The 24821-nt window shown below is 37.1% G+C and overlaps 1 protein-coding gene across 1 annotated transcript in view; it reads right to left on the reverse strand.

Annotated features, from left to right (window-relative positions):
• TEX11 (testis expressed 11) overlaps nucleotides 1-24821 on the reverse strand; it is a 38267-nt gene that overhangs the window by 11579 nt on the left and 1867 nt on the right. The window contains exons 4-22 of the mRNA XM_074882973.1: nucleotides 24235-24314; nucleotides 23689-23769; nucleotides 23487-23606; nucleotides 21899-21979; nucleotides 19320-19405; nucleotides 17781-17838; nucleotides 16870-16965; nucleotides 15223-15304; nucleotides 13399-13477; nucleotides 12517-12668; nucleotides 11694-11779; nucleotides 10379-10516; nucleotides 7440-7525; nucleotides 6758-6811; nucleotides 5991-6031; nucleotides 4671-4757; nucleotides 2971-3041; nucleotides 2308-2424; nucleotides 1343-1415 (exon numbers count right to left, since the gene is read on the reverse strand). Coding sequence (XP_074739074.1) covers nucleotides 1343-1415; nucleotides 2308-2424; nucleotides 2971-3041; nucleotides 4671-4757; nucleotides 5991-6031; nucleotides 6758-6811; nucleotides 7440-7525; nucleotides 10379-10516; nucleotides 11694-11779; nucleotides 12517-12668; nucleotides 13399-13477; nucleotides 15223-15304; nucleotides 16870-16965; nucleotides 17781-17838; nucleotides 19320-19405; nucleotides 21899-21979; nucleotides 23487-23606; nucleotides 23689-23769; nucleotides 24235-24314 — 1668 coding nt within the window. The remainder of the gene's footprint in view (nucleotides 1-1342; nucleotides 1416-2307; nucleotides 2425-2970; nucleotides 3042-4670; nucleotides 4758-5990; nucleotides 6032-6757; nucleotides 6812-7439; nucleotides 7526-10378; nucleotides 10517-11693; nucleotides 11780-12516; nucleotides 12669-13398; nucleotides 13478-15222; nucleotides 15305-16869; nucleotides 16966-17780; nucleotides 17839-19319; nucleotides 19406-21898; nucleotides 21980-23486; nucleotides 23607-23688; nucleotides 23770-24234; nucleotides 24315-24821) is intronic.

Here is a 24821-nt window from a genome sequence, read left to right on the forward strand (position 1 = left end):
GACAGAAACCTCAGATATCCAGTGTACAACCAACTAACCACCACGCCTTCCCCTCAAAAAAAATAATCTGGATTGTCTGTAATTGACTAAATTAAAGCAACCCTCCTGGTTAGTTATTGCCTCCTAGGCAAGGTAATAGCTACTGGGAAGCCATTTTCACAGACACCTAAGATAACAGAAGGCCACCAACTCAGAAGGTCATCTTATGAAAGAAGTTATCATAAACTTAAGATTTTTCTATAGGACTTGTCCCCTTTCTGGTAGAAAAGCCCTCAGAAAATCCTTAAACACAGAAGAAGAGTGGGAGAACAGTAGAACTGCTAGGAAGGTGTAAACCTGATACAAATGCCAATTCTTTACTGAACTATCACAAAGACCTTTGTTTTTACATCTAAAAGACATTCTCAGCTTTCTCCAGGGCAACAGACTTGTCCGTGTGTTGGCTAAGGTCTAATCTGCTTCAAGTGAAGGAAGCACCAGGCTACCATTCCACAAACCTCTGCAGGAGAAACTCCAGTATGTCCCTGTCCTGAGATAACCAGCCCCTTGGGATTTTAAAGATGGAAAATTAAATAGGAAGAAGTCTTCCTGAGTTATCTTGCCTTCAGTGCAAAAGGGCAAAGAGAATCCCAAATCCAGGCCATATAATTAACCTTTCATTCAGAAACTTTAAGGGAAAAAAACCCCAACAAGTGTATTTCTTGAAAAAAGTTAAATACTAATGCATCTTACAATGGAAACTCCACAGAGTCCCAAACGTATAACCAAAAAGAAACCAGACCACAGGCCAGACAAGGAATGCCTAATGGAATTTTTCTACCAATATACTACCAAAAAAAGTGAAGCATGCATCCTCTAGGCTAACAGTCACTCCGCATCTCAGCAGTCAGCTGAATGCATGCCAGTCTCCAGTAATATCTCATCTAAATTGACATGGAATAGTCAGGGAACAGAGGATGGGTCCTGGCACTTCAAAGCATGGTAGCAGGACCTTCTGTATTCTGGAATTCCTTATATGGGAAGAGGCTAGTAAAACTGTTAAAACAGTGCCAAGAGTGACTCCACTCTAGAGCAAAAAGCTTGGAGTTTCTTAAGATAGAACAGTCAACCCAACTTCCCTCTGCAAGATTGTTCCACACTTCGCAGCACCTATACAATAAAAAGCCTGCAATGACATACAAAAAACAGTAGTTGGCTTTGCCAATTCTTTTATCATATGGTCATATATCTGCTTCAACACTCTTCAGCTGAGACAGCAATTCCACATGCCCTGTATTTTTCATTAATACAGTGATTAAGTCTAAGAGTTACATGTGCTGAACAGACACACTCTGTAGCTTACCTGTTAATTTCAGAACTTTCCATATCTCCTTGCATGCCTGGAGATGTTGAAGGGCCTGAGTCATAAGCTCCATCTATTTTACAAAATTTAAGAAGTTATTTTTGTCATAGTTTTAAAAGCAAAAGGAATATGCATGTCACAACTAATAGGACCTTTATACCTAACTATAAAACAAATTAAGAATCAGCCTGATTAGTACATTATCTACACCAGTTACTGGGTTTTGGGGGTTCTTTTCCTCTCTCTTTTTCAAAGATCTCCACATCCCAGACAAAGCCTCTTCACACCAAACATTCCACTATTCCAGAGAGAACCATATGGGTTGTACGGGACATCATTTATTTTAGCTCCCAAGCATAAAATAGTGCTATTGAGACTGACAAAGCACTAAATCCCACAACACAAATTGCTGTGCATTGCTCTCCACAAAAGTAAGTTTCGACAACAATCACTGTACAGCAGACTTCCGTACTTCCTTCATAACCACCACACATTTTCCTTAATTTTCTTACCACAGTAAGTACAACACCCCAAAAAATGGATGTATGCATAAAACAACAACAAAAAAAAGTGAGCTTTATCACAACCATACTGGTAACTACTTTCAGCAACAGCATAATCCTGAAGATGCACTAATTATCTGCCTGACCAGCCAATGTTCCACAGCAGACTCCTTACGTAATATATAAGGGAGACTGAAATTCCTCTAAGAGAAGGTACTGCCATGACCTTTTGCTGGTACAAATCTGTTCAATTCCACTGAAGTCAACAGAACTAATTTACAGAAATGCAACATTTACAATTGTTTGGAAAGCACAAAGTGCATTGATTCTAATTAACTATGAAAGGTTCCCATGCTTGCATTCTCAATATCCTGCTCCGACTGGAAAAACAAAGACTTCAAAATCAAAAGAAAAAACACTACACCGGTACATACAGAATCAGTTAGCAGAGCAATGCCCTACCTGTTCAGAAGGTGTTACTTTTTGTCTCCCCATTTCCAGATCAATTGCAGCTGCCATTAACAGGCATGTCTTCTGAGCAATTAGAACAGCTTTGTCAGAAGGACAAAACTGGGACAACTGACACCAAAAACATGAAAAGGTAATGAGAATTCTGCCTATATAAAGCAATTTGCTCATGAACAGATGATGGCTGAGTCTCCTCTGTGACACTTAGTAATCAGTCATGAATAGTATATATTCACATTGCAATTTTACTTGTACAATTACACAAGAAGATTATTTAAATATAGAATGTAAAGCAGTGCTGGAGTCCACTCTCCACAAACACATACAAAACTGACAGTATTAGCAGAAGTTCTGTATGGAGATTAGGACTCAACTACTTAACATGTTTGTATTAATGATACAGTTTCCAAACATCAGAATCCATTTATTTTCAAAAGTTCTCATTGAAGTCTAAGTTTCTTATGACATTTTTAAGCAACACAATGTCAAGTATGATAATAATGCTTTTACAGGTCAATCTTCTGACAAAAGTGCTCCATCTTCAGAGCACACAAGCATGTCTCCCAGGAGATACCTGATACATGGATGTAACTTCTAACAGAACTAGACAGATGACAATATTCCTCAGTTAGAAATACTATTAGCAAGAGAACATACCTTGAAAGACAGTAGAAAAAAATCCCTCGTCTTTTCAGGACAGTCCCTGAACTGTACAGCTAAGTTCCAAGCTAACAAAGACATAAAAAATAGAGACTAGAATAAAAATCTTCAACGTTGCAGGTCTGCCCATCTAATCTTTAGTAATAGACAGTTCACATTCTACAATTCAATTTCTTAATCAATGTATCATCAACACCTCATTTAACAACAGCAAGAAATACCATTATTAGTGATTTGTTATACATGCTTTGAATTTTGTCTTAATAATTTCATCATAACCAAGTATCCATTCTACCACATACCCTACCAACAAGAGCATTAATTGGAAGAAGCATTTTCTTATATTGGTAAACAAAGCTAGTATCTGAATAAAAGCACTGAACAATACTCTCAAGACAAATTTTTTAAAAAAGGAAAAAAACCCACAACATTCTGAACCATTCTCCATTTTAGCCCAGCAGGGTCAAGTAGGTGGCAATTAAACACACAATTCCAATTAGTAAATGGATGAGCCACCTAAAGACAATCAAATCATTTACATATGAGAATCTGACCAAATTAAATGTTTAGATTCTACAGTGACTTTGCAGATTCTAACTTTCATGTTCATTTATTCTCTAGGACAGGTTTTTGTAGTCTCTGAAGTGTTTTTTCTGTGAGTGGGAATGCTGCCTTGGAAAGGTCATGGTCACTACAGATTCCACTCACAGTTACTATATTCGACCTCTGCTGTTTCTCTCCCTTTGCTACTCTTTATTGAAGCATGGCTACATTGTCAGGATGTGTGCAAAAGCTCACCATGGCAGATATCTTATTACGGATTTCAACTATTTTCTCTCCTGTATGCTCTGGCAGAAGCAAGAATCTGAAAAATTGCTTCAACCTGTTACCCTAAGCTTCTGTTTTTATTTATAGACAGCAAATGCACTGACTCCTTTACCAAACCAGTGTAACAAAGGCTACTAAATGAGGATCCAGAGACACGCTACAGATAGTGCTTAGGACAGCTCCATGAAAGCTGCGTTTCCCCCTAGGAAACACTTTATCTATGATAAAGCTTGCTGTTTAGATTTCATATACTGTAGTTCAAGGCAAACTCCAGGACTGTTGAGTTAAGGGAATAATGAAGACAGTCTATCTGGGTGGGAGAGGTAAGCTCATCCTGCACCAGTCACACCAGTACACTCACCCGAACTTCCTAATTCTCATTTTGCCTACATGAGAATATGCATACTCAGCATCAGCTGTAAGGCTTTTTTATTGCTCTCAGCAGCATTTTTTTCAGACACTGAAGAAAACCATTATGGTTTCTATTTGCCTGATCTTAAATTTTACTTCTGTAACTGAGTCTTGGTAGTGAAGGGCTGTCTAAGAGAAAAATGGTGAACTCTGAAGAGTTGTATCATGGACACATACAATAATTCCTGTGGTAAAGGGAATAATGTATCAGCTGTCCCATCAGCCAAATAGACCTTGTGTGAGTATTTGCCTTAATAACTGACTTAAAACATGAGCCATATCAGATAGTTTCAGAAGACTGAAAATGCAGCAGAACTTTAAGACTAGTTAAGGCAGCATCTGCCAAAGGTGACAAGTTTTATAAATCTACTACATCTTTAAACACTTCTTTTTTTCCTTAAGGTCTGGCTAAGTGGAGGTGGAAGGGATTCAGTTTAGATTTTGAGAGTGCAACCTACCAACTTTTCTAAACCAGTGAGCTTCAAGGATCCTCATGTCCCCTGTAAATTTCTCTTCAGTGAAAGACTCAGCAAGTCTCTTGTGAGCTGCAGAAAATGTGTTGTTCAATACATAAGTAACACTTTCTGAGCAGAATAAAAACATTTCCAAGTCTAATAACTACACTACAAAACAGAGGTTTCCAAAACTCCCATATAAATCCTGATAAAGAGTTATTCTCACAACTTAGATCTAATATGCTTGATCAGAGAGGCTTACAAAAAAATATCAAAAGGTGCCTCAAACAGCATTTTAGATAAGATATATAAGGCTGCCAACAAGTACTGCCTCTTCAAAGTTTACTGACACTGAAGTCTAATGCAGAAGAGTTTTACTTAATTTCACAAAAAGTCGAGGGTTTTTAAATTTAATAACAGGTTTGAGGCCTTTCTTCAAGGAATCTTTAATTTAATTCTAGTCTTCATTCTCTTCTAGTTGCAGTAAGCATGGCTAGTGTACAATCTCATTAACTTTCTTGTCCCAGATAGGTAGAGGGGTAAAAAAGATTTAGTGAAAATAAGTATTTCTCCTGATGGAGAAAAGTCCTCTGTAAAACTCCTGTACTTTTTCCAATGCAAGTAAGACAATTCTTTTTCAAAGGACAGCACAACTTAAAAGTGGGAACTAATTTTGACAAGCCTCTCCCATCTTTCAGCAATTTGCTATTACTCCTTGCAGCTTTCTAAGCCTTCCAGGGAAAAAAAAAACAGCATTAACTTAATTTTTAAAATGCTCCCTTTTAAACAGCTAGACCAGCAAAGACCACCATTGCCATTTAATTAATGCCAGTAGAAAGTTACGCTGTTAATTCAGTTTACAAAACCAAACTTCTTCCTTTTGTGGTAGCCCTGCTACTAAAGATACTAACTTTGTTCCTGCCAACGCAGTCAGAGTGGGAGACTGTCACTTGAGGCCACCCAGGCTGTGGCTTGTACCCAAATATCTGTTATTTGCACACATTGCCTTATGAAGGATTAAAGGGAAACTGCCTAGAAGAAACTGCCCCTTTGTCTGAGAGAAACTCCCAAGTATAGGCTTTACTGCAAACAGTTTTTCCAACACTAGCCTTCAAGGTCTCCATAGAAAAAACCTGTAGCACTGAGATCCAACTTCACAACACTGTTGAATCTCCAGTTTTAATTTTCACTTATTTCAGCGGGAAGTTGGGAACCTAGACGCAAATAAGGAGTCTAAATATTTGGTTGGTATGGACCTAATCATATCATAAAATGTTCACAGATGGAAGAACTACAGAATATGTAAATAAAACAAAAGCATACCCAAGGTCAAGTAAGTCAGCATTGAGTTGATATCTTCATCTCTAGAATGGAGGAAAAATTAAGTTTTTGAAAATTTTTGATTAACCTTCTTACAACAGAATACATTATTTATGTGGAATACAACATCTCCGTAATTACGGATATAATCATTCTTCCCCTGACAAACATCTCAGGCATTAGAAACTTTTAACATTTGAAGATGCAGGACGAGTACTGAAGGCCTGCAAAAAGTTTTACTGATCTGCAGCAGTGAAAGTCATTGTAGAAGTGCAGCAGGAGATTTTGTGAGTTGTTGGGGCTGCAGGTTAAGCTTGAAACCCCACTGACACTACACTGTTTTCTTGACGGTCAAAATCCAGCAGCACAGTTCTCCTACTTCTAAGCCAACACACCATTTGTGAAGTGGCTAGTCTTCAGCAGGGGAGGTCCCACTCTGAAGTTCTCACTCAGAACTTCTTAAAGATATCACATCCTAGTATCAAAGAGGTTGCTTAGCTCACATTCCCCATCAAAAATACCTGACAGTCTTACGCATTAATAAAAGAGGAAGGCAAAAAGAAACTATTTAAAGGAAAGGTTATACAAGTAGAAAAGATGTTTCTATGTGATGTCATTAGGTCAAGCTGGGAAGTTATCCAGATGGACTTTTTACTAGTATAAAAACTAATCTTTTCATTACTTTGCAAGAAAATAAGCCCAGCAGGAAAACATGACAACATTTGTACAATGTACTCACCACAAGAAAATGGTTTTGCAAATGGACTCACCTTTTCTCTTCATTTTCTGCCATGAACTTTGACAACATAAGACGAACCAAACATCTAAGTATGAGAAAAACAAGCAATTAAGAAACAAGAAATTTTTTTCTAATAGTGTACTTCGTCCTAATTTTCCAGAAAGGATCTCACTTTTCTTCCTTACACTATCAGCCTATGGAACTCACAGAATTCAAAGGTCAAACGGAGAATAAGATTATATTATTTCCCACCTATTGCCTTATTTTGTATATCACTTTGTTAAATCATGTAATAGTAAGTAAATAAATGTGCTTTAGGCAAATATTGGAATAAATGCATCTATCTCACAATTTCTGTTTTTATAAACATGATAGAATATTTCAGTAAGAAGATACCACTTCATCAGAGGATACAAATGAATTGGTATTTTCACCAAATGTATTGTTGCAATCTCATTAGGGTCACTGTTGGTCATCTGTTCAAATCACAATGTAAACATAAAATTCAGAGAAAGTAATACTATTTGCTTGGGAGAGACTTGGAACATCTGTAGATATGAAGAGTTCAGGCTTGAGGTACATCTGCAGCACCAAAAAGACTGCTAACTAATCTTTCATTTACTCTGTTTTCCACCTTCCTCAATATAATAAATTCTTTTTGAAAAAGAAACCAGAAAAATTTCTCCTTCCTTGTAAATATATTGAATTCTCACTTTAAAGCTGCAAATAATCGCTGGCAGTCTTGTACGTGTTCAGACAAATACTCCAAAGCTTTGATAGCCACAACGTGTTGTTCATTCTGAAAAGAAATGAAAACATGTTTTGTACAAACTGTTACCACCAGTTACCTCAGTTACCACCAAAAAAAAAAAAAAAACCAACAAAGCAACAGCATATTCCAAAAGTCTGTGCAGTCTACAAGCAGGAAAAAGAACAAAGGACTCGTAAGACCTTCAGACTCAAGAGAAATCTGTAAGGAGAGATCATACGATTCTATGCCCAAAGAGCCCATGGCAAGAACAGGGTCAGTACAGGTTGGCAAGGCTTTCATGCCTTACAGTGCTATGAACAAATTGCTAAAGTGCAACCAAAAGCCTCTTCTAATTCTGCCAGTGTAATCAGCCAGTTCAGACATCACTTGTCACCAACCAAGAGGCAAACAGGAGGGACAAGGGACTTTTCAGTCTTTCAGAGTTGACTTATGTGTATTTTGTACACAGGTTCCCTCTAGCACATCCAAGATCAAATCCCAGAGGCAGAAAAAGACACAACATTTTGCTAAGGAGAATTTTAAAGAAATGCACCATGTCATTTCCAGATACCAACATTTGTAACTCAGAATCCTTTATTTTCCTGAAGAAATACTAATAAATACAATTTCTTTATATGTGAAATCAATCTCTACTTTGCATTACACAACACACTGGAGTGAGACCTTGGTCACAAAAGCATGAAATACTTAGAAAGGCATGAAATACAAAGAAATATTAGAAGTAGGCCAAGTTACAGAGGTTACAGCTGTCCTACTTATATCAATAAAGAAAAGCAAAGACAATGTTATCTGCTCTACCTCTAAAGCAATTTGGGCAGCTAAACTCAGGAGGTTAGTGCCTGTATTTTCATCCACTTTCAACTTGTCTTCATGTTGAGGTGGCTTTTCTATTAGCTTCCACATTTCAATAACTGCTTCCACAGCTGAAATATACATAGGGAAAAATTATTTTTTTTATAGAAGCAATGGGAAGGTGGAAAGCTCTACTGTTTTAATGAGGCTTTAGAAATTACTTATGAAAGGCTATAATTTTTTTTTTTTTTAATATGAAAAACCAAGACAAGAAAACCTGACCATATGAGCAGTTCTCCACAATTACACATTTCTTCCTAGAGAGGTGCCAGAATGCTTTCCAAGCTACTAATCTAAGGAAACAGGAATGCCATACAAATGAAACGATCTCACATCCTTAATTTTGTTCTGCTAAATAACTGTTTGTCACTGAAGACAGAAGACTTTCTCTCATACATTGTCTGGGCATGATTCCAAGCTCCCACATCTTGGCTTATGCTAAGGGTGCTGCTGCTTTTATGTTCACACTGTGCTGTGGTTACCACTCTATATTATGTGAACAAATTATGCTGTCATTAAAAAGATGTATAGAGAACAATTAATTGGCACAGAACTCATCGGAAAATAAGCTCTGCATGTTACTCTATTCTAAGTATAGACTGTATTTCTCAATTTTCATTACTTGAGCTAAGGTTCTCATTAAAATATGAAATGGCAGAAGAAAAAGTCTACAGAGATATGTCATTCTGTAAGTCATCTCAGTAATTCATGTATTTTCTGGTAACTTCAGGCTCCACTTGTCCAGAGAAATTAAAAGCAGTAATAATGGTTTCATTAAGGTTCATTTAGCTCAGTATCTTTTTTTATATTGTATATGCATACAAAAGAATATTAGAAACAGTAAGCATACAATGATTCTCACCCTGGATGCCACTATAGCTTCTGCCCATGAGAAGACTAGACACTTCCTAGCCAGAGGCTCCTTCCAGACAATATCAGATATGGCAACGGACTCCACATCTTACATACTGTGTGCAAAAAACATCCCACTCTGGCAGTTTAAATCTACAGCCTGACAGTTTCGATGACTTTACAGACCCTTCTTCTAGCTACCCTCTACTGTGTCTTTCTCAAGATGAACAGTCCAAATCTGCTTAGTATTTTCTAATATATTTGCCACTTCTGCTCCTCGTAGTGGACCCTTTATCTTTCAAATTCTACCTTTATCAGTATCTTTCTCCATCACTGCAATCTTATAGATACTGAATTTAGTAAAGATGCTGTTTGGATCACACCTCTCTGCTTCCTTAACTGCCTCTTTAGCCTATTCACAGAAGAGATTAAAGGAAATCAGTACAATGACATCTTGAAATCAATAATATAATTTGCAAAATATATTTGCAAAAGAGAGCTAAAAAGATACACAAAATGTTAATGATTACATTGTTGATATTTATATAATTACTCAAGAAGTTTAGTTTGGCAACATCTTCCCTGGAAAGAAAAGTGATGAGAGCAGAAGATGGCACCAATGCTGACAATGACCAGACTGAGGAAAAAGCCAATTTCTCAAAATTAGAGCTACAGAATCAGGAAGAGAAGCTCTGAGAATGCTGAAAAATTAAACTCCCTTCTGTCACTTTGAACTGTGAAGTTTAACACCCCCAAAGGAGAAGGCCTAGGTAGGTAAAGCAGATGAACTTCTCTCCAGAGTTGAGGGCTACACGCTGTTGTGGCAAGTTCTGGTGAGACATGTCAAATGTTTTTCCTACCAGGGCTCATCTGTCTTGAAGAGAGAAGAACCTCTAATCTGAGAAGAAACCTGATGTACTGAGGCATAGTCACACAACTTGTGGACTGTTTCCCCCATTAGAATGATAAGTGACACCAGAGGCCCCAGTAGCAGCTAAGATGATGAACAACATCTCTCTGCTGGATCATGCAAGGCAGGCAAACAGTTCCCTCTCTCAAAGTAGAAGAGGTACAGAGTGACAAAGATGTAAATTAAGTCCCAGTGACATAGCTATGAAAACAAAACCAATGCAAATAAATAAATAATATGTATACGTATATATTATATATACATACCTTGTCAACTTGTTTCAGATGAAGATAGCAAGAAGCCATGTTCCTCTGCAACTTAGCCAAGTTCTGATCTATCTGCCCAGGTGTGTAGAAGCTGACAGAGTAATTGTACCAGTGAAGAGCTTCAGAATAGCTTTTTGCCTAGGAAATTAAAAAAAAAAAAAAAAGGGGGGGGGCAGGGGGAACCACAACAAACAAATCCTTATGTGGGTGATTAAACTGCCTATGTTTTCCCAAACTTAAAAAAAAAAGCTCAAAGGAAACGTACTATTTAGATAATCAAGTATATTCTAGTGTAACCTTTTCCCAAGTAGAGTGATCATTGGTCCCACCACGCAGGTAACATTCATTAGGAGACCCGACGCTTTACCTATTCCTATTCTTCCCTTATTCTTCAAGCCATTATCAAAGACAGGACACTAGACTAGATGAGTCATTTGTCTGACCCAGAAAGGACATTCTAATGACTAAATACAAAACAGCAATATTATTTTAAAAAAACTCTCTCATCATGATACAAATCAACTGAAACTAAAAGAAAAAGACAAAAGTGCTTATCCCATTTAGACTGTGAACCTTAATGATACTATGCTGAAGATGGTACTCCCAACTATAGTTCCAATTTGCACAGAGAATTTATTTTAAAATGAGGAAGGAAGCTGTACCATTAGCAAAATTTCTTCTTGACTACACAGATGAGAGGTAATAAAATGGCACATGTGTTTTTCTTTATATATTTAAGAAATGAGGGTATGACAGAAATACAAGTGTAGAACATGAGCTCATCTTCTCCAAATACTGAAAGAATAAGAAGGTATCTGGTTCTGAATAACAGAACTTATATATACTCACAGTATGAGTGTAAATGAACTAAGATACAGTGTAAGCATCCAAAGCTACTTTATATAGGCTAAAAAGAAAATCAGTGTACAAAAGATAACATTTCATGTTCCTTAAAGCAATAACTGATCATGAGAGGGTAGGAATTGTAAAATAAACAGCTCAATGTAAAGAATATTTTCAGGTTTTTGTACCCTTCCCAAGACAGAACCAGAATGATGGGCTGCACAGGTTCCTTGGCTGATCAATTCTGGCCATAACCATTCCCATGTAAAAATCTTAAGATGAGGCTACCTGAAACTTATGTTGTAATGGAAAACAGCACCCAGCTGGATGAAAATAAAACTAGGGCCAACTGGAACAGGGATCTTAGTAACAGCTTGCACTCTAACCAAAAATAGACATTCCAAAGAGGTCAGAAAAAGCAGATCTTCATTTTCACTGATACAAATAACACTACTACTGTTTGGTCACAAACCTCATAATGTTTGGCAGCTGTGTCCCACAAGATGATGTGCAGCCTGTTCAAGGCTTCAGGCAACAGCTGTTTCCCAGTATAGTGACCTGAAAAGATACTGCAAATCATCACTTTACAAGAACTTCAAGAAGCACATGGAGAAATGCTGAGGAGACTGTCCCACAGCCTACAACAAAAAACACTGACATAGTGATAGTTTCAGCCAGGACCCAGTGTTTCATATCCTGCTTCTGGAAAAAAAAAAATCAAACAAACCAAGCCAAACAAACAGAAAACAAATGAACAACCCCCCCCAAAACAGCGGGTAAGAGAATAAATATTTTCATGCATGAACAATGTAAATGTGGCTCTTGCACCTTGTTAGATGCTACGTAAAATACGGTCTGATTTCCAGCAGATCTGACAGTCAAAATGTACTACAGTGCTACAGGTGCAACAGACATGAAAAAGAAACTGTTATTCAGCTGCTCAAACAAGGATATGCAAGCTGTTTTAATAATGACAAACAAAACCACATTGGGCTGGATGGACAAAGTATTAACATTACACAGAACTTCTGATAAATATTTCTAATCCCACATGTGTCAGTCACACACAATCTATACTAAGGAGGAGGAATTAAGCAAGTGAATTTAACTCTGAGCTTTATCACAATTGTCATTCCTTATGGAAGTCAAGAGCTGTCATGCAGAAGAAACATAAGGGAAAACAGACACAAATAGAAAAAAAGATGAGAATAAGCAAAAAAGTGAAAATCAGAATTCAAGACTTCAGCCAACTAAATCTAGCTTTCAGTAAACAGCAGCAAAAGATGGATACAGACCTATAATAACTTCTTCAACCTTTTGCTTAGCAAGCAGTTCCCTCTTATTCTGCAGCAGGAACTCGATGTGGAGCACGGTAAATTTTCCAAGGTCAAGTGAAGATTCAAATCGTTCAGGAACAGATTTCAGAAAATCAAAACCAACTGATTCCCTATTCACACAGATGCATTTTTAAGAGGCTGCACAAGAAGAGCTGTTAATTTTCCATTCTAAAGAATAACATATTCACACCGTACAGCATGTTTCTCATTAATACTACTGGCACACAATCACACCGACAGAGTGAGTCAAGGTATGAATTTACTGCAGATCATCTATTCAGTAGTAACTTCCTATTAGCACATGCTTGTTCCACAGTATTCACAAGAGACTACTCACAATGAATAAGAATTTACTGCAAGATAGAAGCATATACATAGGTAATCATGATGGAGCAATTCAACAGTGTGAAATTTCATGCCTCAATTTATTTTGCCATAACTTGTGCCTCCTTATACTGTTTTTCACAAGAGTCATTCTAGGACTCCAAACTCTTTCATTCTGAGGGTTGGTTAGTTAACATGGAAGAAAGATTTCAGTCAGATAATTTCAGACTCATAGATATTATTCCAGGTATATATTAAAACTATATAGGTAGAATCTGAATCATTCCAAAGTAAGGTTACAGCAGTGCAAATTGCCACTCAACATTATTTCACACCCTGTTCTGCTGCTGCCATAATCTGTATCACCTTGCTATAGAAAAGACAGGCTCCCTCCCAAAACTGTTTGTTTACCTCTGTGACTTTTTATTTAAAATAAAGTATCATTGTATAATAGATGTTCTTTGCTTATAAAAGAACACCTACAAAGCCCAAATACCGTGTTCCATGCTTTCATACCTTCCATGCTCCAGCAGCAGTTTGGCAGTATTCAAACAAAAGTCTAAAGACATCTCATGGTGCAGGAATTCTGCCACAGCTAGACAAAACACAAAGCAGTTGAGATTATTTAATCAACTTAGACACTTAACTGCTCAATTTACCATTTATCTCTTATAGCTTCTTTAAAAAAAAACCAAACAAAACCAAAAAACTCCAATATAATAGTTCTAAAACAAAAGCAAGAATAAAACATGCCTATTGTGCTTTGACTTTCCTTTTGCTGTACAATTAATGTAGTACTACAAAAAGGTGACTGAGAGCCCTTGGAATTCTAGCCCTCTGTCTCTTTAAACAGGAATAGCATAGGCATTAGTAGCACAAACTTTTGCCTCAAGCTGCTTTCCATCAAAATGTCTCATCCTTATCCAGCAGGAACCACTTAAGACTGAGGTCAATGCTCAGGCTGTGGTGGTATCACATTGCAATGGGAACTACTTAAGTCTAATGCCTTTAGCATCAGCTGTTGAACTGACTGGTGCTGATAAGTAGGTATCAGGTTTAGACCACTAAGGTAAAGTTTAAAAATTGCTAGACTGTGCTGGATGGTTAATAACAAGATTTATACATTTGTAGCTTGGATGAGATCAGAGAAGGAACACACAGGGACATGTAACATTGTTAAAGGAAGCATTTCTAAGGTACCTGTGTACAAGTGTACAATGTAAGATTTTAGCCAAATGCCTAAAACTTAACAGGAACCTTCACTCAAAAGACAGAGAAGTTGCAGTGCATGGACACTTTTCTGCCACCCATACAAGAGAAGACAGACATCCACTCATTAATACACTTGCTTGAAAAACTGACTGGAGTCCTAGTGCTACTAAATATAAGCAGAGCATGTTTTGATAGGCAACACTATGGCTTCACAATTCAAACTGCAGAACAGAAGCCAACTATTGCAATGGTAAGTAAGTTTTGAATAACTGTCCACTTGAAAGCTGGCTGAAATTGCCCAAGACCAATCTGAAGTGGAGTTTCCATTCCTGCTAGTCTGGCAGCATTCAAACCATTCAGCTCTCTGCAAGAAATTCCTCATCTCTTCCTATATTTATTTCTCAGAGCACTCATTACACATCTGATGCTTTCCAACCACAAAGGGTACAAACCCTCTCTTCCTTAAGATTTCATTACTTCTGGAAATAAATTTATCCTGATACATTACCCTTTCTATATTAAAGCCCTCCCCAACTTTCTTCTCCTCTCATGCCAATAGAAAAATCAGTTCTCTTCAAATGACAAGTTTGAGGAATAAGGAGAAAACAGTTTCTATGCCCTAGATAAACTAGAACTCTGGTAACAGGTTTATAACAACACAGTGACCAGCACTTGACGTCTCTTGGCCAAAATCTGCAAAATCACACACAGAGAATAGCAACGTTTCACAAGCCTTTCTTCTATGCTGACTGCATAAGAGACAATCCACCTTCACCCATTTTGAGCAATCTTGGGCATACATCTAAAATAAACCATTCCTTTAAATTGATGTATTTTCACTGTCTTCATTCTAACAGGCTTCAGAGTCTTTCCCCTTCCCTATTTCCAGCAAGTCTATTTAAAATCACGCTTAATTCAAACTTACATTAGCACCTGGATAACTTCTCTGTGAACACTGACTACTATGTCTCACACTCCAAAACCAGAATGACATTTAGCTAATGAAGATTCCTCTAAAACACACGAGAAAGGGATTTTTTTGTTTTGTTTTCTATCTACAGCTCAGGCCATCTTCTTGAATACAGAGTAGCATGACCTTACTGTGAAACCTATACAGAGCTGTGATACCTGAGTTGATATCCTCATCTGATGCTCCACTTTTAAGAAGAATTTTAACTTTCAAAAAAACCCCTGCTGGATGCAAATTCTCCTGCACAATGAAAAACAATACATTACTTGGTCAGCTGTTTGTAGAATACAGATCCCGTGAGAGTCCAGCACATTCACAACACAGACAAATATCAGGAAATCACATATACTCCACCGTATTCTTCAGTTCCATTTTAATGACTGAAGCAATAGGTAGGCAACTGGTAATATTTTCTTCTTAAATGTAATGTGCATCTTTATTTATTCTTATACTGTCAAAAGACCATGAGAACAACGAAAGCAAGAGATACATGATTCTCATTTTGCTGTGGCCCATTTCCAATACTTTCAAGTAGAAGCTGAACAATACTGAATGACAGAAACATTTCCTGCTTTTCTATGTGTGAATTGGCTGGGTTCCTCTAGAATTAGTATGAGCAGAATTCAAAGTAGCTTATAATAATAGGAACTTTAGGAGAGAACAACAATGGGAGCAAATGGAAATAATTAAGACTGTATACTACAGCTCTGACTAAAACACTGCACATTTCAGACTCTAGAATAAAATTCTTGCAGTTTTCCATACCCTCATACAATATTAAAACATACATTATCAAAAATGATGATAAAAACACTTCCTACCTCAAAAGGTTTTGCACAAGTACATACAATAAAAACTGCAAAGGGCTTAGATACTGTAGTAGCATATTATTTGAATGATTAAAATACACTGCCTTTTATCCTGATCTCATGAGCACATGCATCATCATCTGTCTGAAAGTTTTAACAAAATGCAGAAAACTAAATTTGAGCTTTTAGGATTTTATACTTAAAACTTGTTTGGTATGAAACAGATAATGGAAATTTAAAAATAGAAAACCAAAGACAAATATAAATTTTTTGAATTTAGATTAACCTGAAAAGATAGAAGCCCAAAATTAATTCAGATCTTTATATTGGAAATGGAATTTGTACAAGAACAAGACACCTCTCTGTAGTGACTACTTAGAGATATACAAACTTTCTTCAGGGTAGCTGGTATGTTTATACAGCTCATTTTTCAAGTTCCAGAAGAAATACAGTCATATTAGTAAAAAGCAAAGACTAAATTAATTGTTTGAAATAAGACTGATATAGCATGGCTACACAGATTTCAAAACTGAACTCTGTTTGGCACTTGCTCAAATATTTGTACAGATAATGAGAAAGGGACTCAAAATGTAGTACGGATATATCCATTATAACCCAAAGCAAGACAAAAGATCTGGTGCATAAAAAGCCAGCTGCTATAACTCTCGGGTGGGCTACACTGTAGTTTATTTTGTTTGCACAGTCTTCGTGAATACGTGTCAGAGAAATTTTAGTCATATCATTACCAAAGGATCTCACTATTAATAGATATGAGGCAGCAAGACAGCTCTACATCTATATGCAAAAAAGTATTTCTCTAAAAAAAGCTGTGAACACCAAAACAGACTTATGAGTATGAAAACGAAAGCAAAGCAAACACACCTCTGTCTGACATCAAGGATAACAGACCAGTGATCAGTGTGGTCCGTATTATTATGTTAATAAATGCTTGAGTTTCAACTATTGCACACCACAAATACAGTAACACATTACTACCTGATTTGCCAAGCTTATAGCTTTCAATGCCTTGTCAAGATAGAGATTGCAATCCCACTCAAAATAGGCTGTAGCTAACAATCGCAGCACTTTAGCCTGGAAAGAAAAACAAACTGGGAGTTTAAATGACATGTGAAGAGCAGAAAAAAAATTAGCCACACATGGACATACATATGAATACAAAAGACTTAAAATTTGAGGTTATGAAAAATAAAAGCTCTTTGAGTCAAAAGAATGCCTGCCTGGTATCAGACACATAAAGTGATTGCTCGATTCTGAAGCGTATCCAGTCTTCAGCACTACAATTCACACAGAACATCAATCAACTAGAGTTCAGAGGAGAACAGAAGGGTAGCAAGGAAAATCAGAGATATAGAAAAAACAGAATGAAAGAAGAAATTGAAGGAACAGAAGGTACAAACTTCACTGAGAGAAAAAAAAAACACACAACACAAAGAGATACATGATAATGGCCTTCAAATATATAAATTTTTTATATAAAGAGGAAGAGATTAAGATCTTCTGCATATCCACTGGGGGTAGTAAAAGGAGCTTTTGAATGAGGCAGATGAACATCTACCAGAAATGACACAGAACTGATGATGCCTTGAAAGAAGAGGGGGAAGGGAAGAAGCAATAGCCTTTCCGGGTCTACTTCAGCCTTACTTTCTACAATTTAATTTCTGTGAAATAGTAATTCAAATGTGATTTAAGGGCACCCATCAGTGACTGAACCCTCAGACTGACGCTCAGAGCAACCAAACTTGCAACTTTGCCAAACTTCATAGCAGAGAATACTAAAGAGGCCAAAGAATCACTGGTCAGGTTTAGCACAGCAGAGGCAGATGGTAGAGTGGAGTCAGGTTAACAAAATCCTCCTGTTTGTAAACAGTAATTGCTCTATTTCTTACCTGCATTTCTTTGCCAACGGAATATTTCATGTCCATCTTCCCAATGTCATAACTCTGGCTATTAATGATAAACGAAAGTTAGAATTATATGGGATGACAGATAAATTCAGTCAGTCTTCTGATATGTGCAACAGTCCTATCCTTTCCCACTTCTTAACCAGTCAGAAACCACACAAATCACACAAACTAATCTCAATACTCACACTTAGAACTGAAAATTTTGTTTTCTTTCTAAATCCTCACATCAAAAATTGTACTCACTTTCTTCAACCTGTTGCACCACCTTCTGTAACATCTTCTATTCAGACATTTCAGTACGCTTTATCAGTTTTAACCATAAGGATTTTGAAGAAACAAGTGTTCTCATTCTCACCTGACATATAATATAGTCATATAGTAACACAAAAGTTACACATGACTTGGTCTCATAATCAAGCAAATCAATAGCAGAGACAGAAACAGAACCTGGTAGTCATGATTCCCCATTCTTTTTCTAAAAGTTAAATGAGAGCACAAAGGACCACCCAGGAGAAAACACAGTGGTAATTCCATAAAACCAGATTCGATTGCAAATGCTGTGAATGAAGAACTGTTAGAAAGAAACAATAACTGGGCATTTGTTTCCTAATCGAATATATTCTCAGTACAGGGAAATCTTAACCCACTAGATGGAGCTACATTTCTTTCTCCAGATAATTATTTGCACTTTGCAAAGGTTTATTTCCTCTTCAAATTTTGTCATCAGGACTTGTCATTTGATTTTCCACAAGAATAAAATATAAAATAATCTCCAAAGCACCAGCTGTAATTAATTCTAAGCACTCCTATAAATCCTCTTTGACAACATATGTGACATAACTATTTTGAATTTGATATGATGCCATTCATGATCTTCTTACTATTTAAAAGAAAAAGAACAAGAAAAAATAAAAACAAATTTTCTGAGCTGAGGCTGTGTCCTTGGCATGAGGATATTCTTCCCCATAGCCTACATTTTTTTCTTCCTTAGTACCACCACATTACTTACTTGGATCCTACCCAAACCATCTCTAACTATTCCTTTTTCTCCTTGACATTTGTGTCTTTCATCAGTCATGGACTGATGCTCTCAGTGAAGGACCTCCTTTATGAGAAATTCAAATACTGTTTAAAACAAATCCATTTAAAACCAATCAGAAGAATTTGTCTACTCTTTTCCAAAGTTTCCAAATCCTTTCACTATTACTTATGAATGGTACACAAACTGGGAACAGCCTCTTCATAAAAATAATCTCTTTGAAAGAAGTGTTAGGGAGAGAATTGACGAGCACCATGGAAAGAAGACTTTGATTTTAGTAACATGAAAATCAATGTGGAAAGCAGACATAAATGTGAGGCAACAGAGCAAGACAGTCACTAAGTATCTGCTCAGCTAATCTGATTCAGCTAAAATCTTGTATTCTCACATTTTTAATTAAACCTCTACTTTCCCTTGCTCCCACCTCTCCTTCACACATATCTTTACATCTCAAAAGGATTTTGTTTGCCTTTGCACATTACCTGAGCCAGAAGGAGCTCTGTTCATACCTCTTCTGTTCATAGGTTTCCACTCCAAAATTGTAACAGAGGATTGACAGGTAACAGGTCTGCAATAAGAGACTCCTGTTTCTGTAATGTTCTTGTAGAAACACCATTAGATCTATGGCATTCTAGTCTCTCAGGTTCTTTAAAATGCATTTTACTTTAAAGATATATCCACTGTTATCACTTCTGACCTTATACAAGGGGATATTGAACATTACGAAAATGGAATCATATTTGAGTGGGAAAGCAAAGTATCATTAACTGGTCCACGACACACAAAACAGCAGGATTCTTGAAACGCATGAGGTAGAATAGTTCCTCAAGAAATTACACTGAAAGCACTAGAACTGCATTAACAATAAAAATTAAAACTTGAGAGGAAAAACTGGAATATTACAACTCCATTTTTAAAAATGACAAAAAAGTTTTACATAGTTAAGTGAAGAGGGCTCTACCTCTTCCATGGTAGGCTTCTTCCCCGCATGCCTCTTTGGTGTTAAAAAAGGATCACCCACATTACAAGATTTAGGAGAAAACTGGTTTTGAATGCTTGGTTATTCAGAGCACTGTTGCTTTCTGCTTTAATCAGTCAGCTCTGACAATGTCTGTTCATAACAACTTGTCTTTCCTTTGAAATGATTTGCAGCTGTCATATGTCGTCCAAAGAAGAGACAAAAAAGTAATTTTATATGCTAACAGGCTGCCAATATTTACATCCATTTTGCCTCTGCAGTAACTTTCTTTTCCAAGTATAAATTAAGTTTCTTGCAAGTGACTACAGATTTCAAATCCTCAGGCAAGAATGAGAGAGGTAGCACAACATCTTGCTTCAAATTTACTGTTCACCTCATCCAGAGACAAAAGCACAGATTCAGTATGCATGAGCAAAAAAAAGATCACTCTCAGATGTGAAACCCTTATTTTTCATAAGTTCATTTGTGAACGTTTTTTTTCCAGAACAGAAAGTTTACTGTATTGAGAGGGTTTCATGCAAAGTGTTCAGCATAACGCTGTAGGCATACTGTGGCATACCCCAGTCATTTACCTGCATGCTTGGAAAAGAAGTATTTCAAAGGATAATTAAAATACTATTTCAGTAGATGACTGTGTTCCAGGTGTCAAGCACAACACTAAACATCCCCATAAACCTGGCACCTCTCTGAACAAGTGTCTGGAACAATTCTGGCATTTCACCCTGTAGGGCAAGAGTTCCCAATTACGGTTCATAGACCACTGATGATCCACAAGCTGCAAATCCTCTCCAGCTGCTCTGTGGTACCATACTTCACCATAATGCACCAATCTCCGTGTCATACTCTGCAAGTGCTCTCTGATACAATGGCAGCCTGGAAGAGTTAAGGACTGACGGCTACCTAGTGGCCCAGAAGTTTTGAAGTCACTCACCAATCACTAGCTCTTTCCTTTTTTCTCATTGTTTAAATACCACTCTTTAAACCAGAAGTAAATCATATCTCTCATAATCAGAAACCTCTTCCTTGTCTGCATCAGTGCTCCTGGTTTGTGAAAAGCACCCATCATGAGAAGTTTAATATTACTTAATGGAGGGGGTTAAGCAGAAAGCATGAAATTAATTTAAAATTAAATCAGGAACAGTAATGCGAAGATCCCTGCGAGCATTTTCAACAATTGACAGTGAGAAGCTCTGCTCTTATGATTCAAACCAAAGCTAGACCCCTACAACTGACTTAGTCGCTGAGACACACTGAACAAGGCCTGCGGATCACAAAAAGGAATTCAAAATTGGTTGGAGTTTAATTGGTTAAAAACCCAACTCCAGTGATATTTCCCATTCAGAATTCACATCTACCCATCTGAATTTTATTACCTGTACCACAGAGACGGGAACAAAACGTTTCCTAAACACTGGGAAAACATTAACATAAGCAAATGAAAATAAATGTGGGGAAGTTTATTCTGATATAAACATATCAGACTTCTATCTTTGCAAATAACTAGTCTGCATATGCCAGAGTTTGTTTTCTCTGGACATTGTTTCTGTGACACAAGAACTACAAAAAGCACAGTTTAGGGCAATAGGAAGCCTCCATTCATAGCTCTACAGCTTCATGAAGATGAAGATTAGTACTGAGGGTAGCGAGAGACTTGCATATCAAAAACTTAGTAACTCAGCTCTTCTCTTGTCCCATCTGTCTCCAGACAAAAGTACACTCGAGTACAAGTGAAGAAGCAGCATACAAGATCAAGATGTAAAATGCAGCTGGTTCTGTAAGAAGAGTAGGTGGCATACTCAATTTTGAAATATTTTTGCCTTGCTTGCTGATTTGTCTTCTCTCATTCTTTAGGAAGAGTTTACCAGTCTATTTCAAATGAGAAACAAGAAAAAAACTGAACTTTGAAGAAAATGCCTGCTGTTTTTTAGTAAGAAAATCTCAAAGAAGAAACCAGTTGCAGAAGAGATACACAGTGCAGAGTACTTTTCAAAATGTTATATGGCATAAGTCATTCTTTAACATATAGAGAGGAAAGCAGATTTTCAAAGTTTGGAATGATAAAGAAGGGATGATTTCACTTACCTCTTTTGGCAATTTCATCAACATATCTTTGCAGCGTTGCACGCATATCACCGCTTTCTGAAAATCCCCTTGAGCAACCGCCTAAGAAAGCAGTGGCGCATGCCAACAAACTGTTAGTGAGCAACTTGTCCTTAAAATTCACTAAAAGACTGATTCTCTAAAAAAGGACTTGGGTTTTTCACATTCAGTAAAGCTACGTTTGGGATTAGATATCTATCCTTACAGTACTACAATAATTCTGTATATTTCTATATATTGCCAGATGATAAAGCCATCCAGAAAAACACTGCAGTCAGTCCTTAGGTACTGTGAAAAGGCCAGATGCATGGGATATGTTCGTTCAGATGTTAAGATGATACAACAGTTCAGCACATCTTAAACCACCTCTCCAGTAACTTAAGGTCCTCTTTTGTCTCCATGATCAAATTAAAAATTTTGGCCACTGCCAAAAGGCCTGTTCAGGGAAGCTCTTGAGAATTCTGGAGACAGTACTCCCCTTCTAGATACTGAGGTCAGTGGTGTTACCAGCAAATGCAGGCAACTACATTTTCTCATTTTTAGAGTCATATGTCTGTCATACTCTATAGCATTGATAAAGTACTCAGAAACTTCAGTCAAGCACAACGCCTCACAAAACTTAGAATTTCTAAATTACATACTTCGAATTATTGTCATTTGTGTTGTTGAACCCCTAAAAAACCTTCAGCACTTTTTCAGACTTCTCTCATATTGTTAGGCTTTTTTTTTTTATCATTATCACCATGATTCTTACTTCATTGTATGATGCCAGAGGTTGAGACTTTAAAGAAAATGTCAAATGTCAAGGAACTCACTGTTTCCAGATCTTGTAATTTTATACTGATTTTCCCACTGTTTAAAGCCTTTATATGTGGAAAGCAGCACGTATGATGTCATGGGAGAGAGGGTATTCATGTATAGAAACATCTCTGTTTGATGGCATATAATAATAATAGCTTTCATGATGTTCACGAGTTTGCAGACTCATGGAAGTTGTACGTTACAGAAGACTTTGCACATGTGACTTATAATATCTACTTGTTAAATACAAACCTTGGCTGTCTGCAGCCATGGTGAATACTACCTCCAGGTATTTTCAGTCAGCCCAGCTGCAAATACTAGCACAGTATGATGAATGTTCCAAAATGACTAGTCTTGCTGTGTACATGTTACACAAACGCAGTTTGGGGGACCCAGGCTCTACATCAGTCCTATCCCCCCCCTTCTTCAGTCAAGCACAGGACACCTTTGGAACTGACACATTTATGACTCAGAAAGGCAGCTGTTTGTTTTATAAACAGCCATGCTAGCCAAATCATAGAGCAACAAATCTGAACTAGAAGATATAAACACCACAGCAGAAATGACTGCGATAAATCAGACAAATTAAAAATCATTAGATGATTGCAACACTGAATGCAAACACGAGATCAGCTATCTTACATCTAAGTGAAGGAAATATATCCTTCAGCGAGTCTTCAATGCCAAGCATTCATACATCTAATAACTGGGTCAGAGTTTCCCTCTATGTCCCTAGTGACTTATAAGGAAAACTGGGAAGAACACGTACTGATTCAGCCTGATAAGAGAGTACTTTGAAGAGGTTCTTCTCCACATCAGCTTTGTGCACATGAATATCTGCTTCACTATCACACCCCTTAAGCAACTTCGCATACAGTTTTTCTATATTCTGGAAAACAAAGCATAGGCATCACCCACAGAACTTACAAATAGGTGTGTTTATAAGAAATTAAAAATGGAAAAGAACTTACACTCATGGCAATCTCTAGAAATCCATCAGCAAGATCAGCTTTTCCAATATCTATCCATCCTTTCCCAGTTTTCATAGACATCTGAAGGAGAAAATGATACATGCTTTGTGAAAATATAGTCACCTTTGAGAAAGGCAGTTAGATCTCATCTTGTTGATGCACATATCTAACATAGGAGAGGGGTATTTCAGCTCAATTTCTGACGAGCACCTCTCACGTCTGAATGAAGTCCTTAACACTTAGATGAAGCGTAAGACTTATGGTACCCTACTAAACAATATTACAAGATACTGAAACAAATGAATATGCTGCTCATATCACTTTTTACCCTATGAAAAATATATGATGCTAACCACACTGCCCAGAAATTCCTAACTGCACTGGCTCAGCAAGGGATCCCTGTGACAGGACAGGTCCCACCTCAGCGTGCACATTCCCCAGAACTACAGATGTATTCCACTCCCTTGCCAAAGCAACTGTAATAGGGTTTGAAGGGTTCCCTTGGTGATCAACTGTACTTCATTGCTCACCCACCATTAGCCTTACCAAAATCTGCCTTCGAATCGTTCCCTCCGGAGGATCACTGCCTTCACAAAGGCACACCAGCCTGCAAGCAACAAACCGTACTGCAAGAAAACAGTGCAGACATTCGTAAGTTCCCTTTTCTCTTTTTTTTTTTTTTGAAAGTCAGGCCCTGCCATATCTGAAAGACTGCTTGCCATTTTAAATTACAGGAAAGAAAAATTTGAAAGCTTCAGGGGTCAAAGCAGTCTGAATTTTAGCCAAGCTGCTTAAAACTGCTTTTTAGAAAAAAAAAAAAAATTATTCTCATCAAAATACCTATTAAATACTTCAGAGTTTAAGTTAAATACATGGTATTCAAAGACTTAATTACATTGCAGGTGCTTACAGTAACATGTCTTGAGAGACTCAAAATAGCCTTCAGCAAAATAGGGAGATGAAGTTTAATAATCTTTACATTTTCAAAGTAAAAAGCAAAAATATTTTCAGGCCTTCCTTATACATCAGGGATGGAAAAGACACCACTTAATGTATTTAAAATAGCCTCTCCCTGGCCCTTCAGCTGTGATACAAGATCTGAGAACATTACGCTCTACAATTACCACTTATTT

This window comes from Strix uralensis, chromosome 13, assembly GCF_047716275.1.
Source record: "Strix uralensis isolate ZFMK-TIS-50842 chromosome 13, bStrUra1, whole genome shotgun sequence".
Taxonomy (NCBI): domain Eukaryota; kingdom Metazoa; phylum Chordata; class Aves; order Strigiformes; family Strigidae; genus Strix; species Strix uralensis.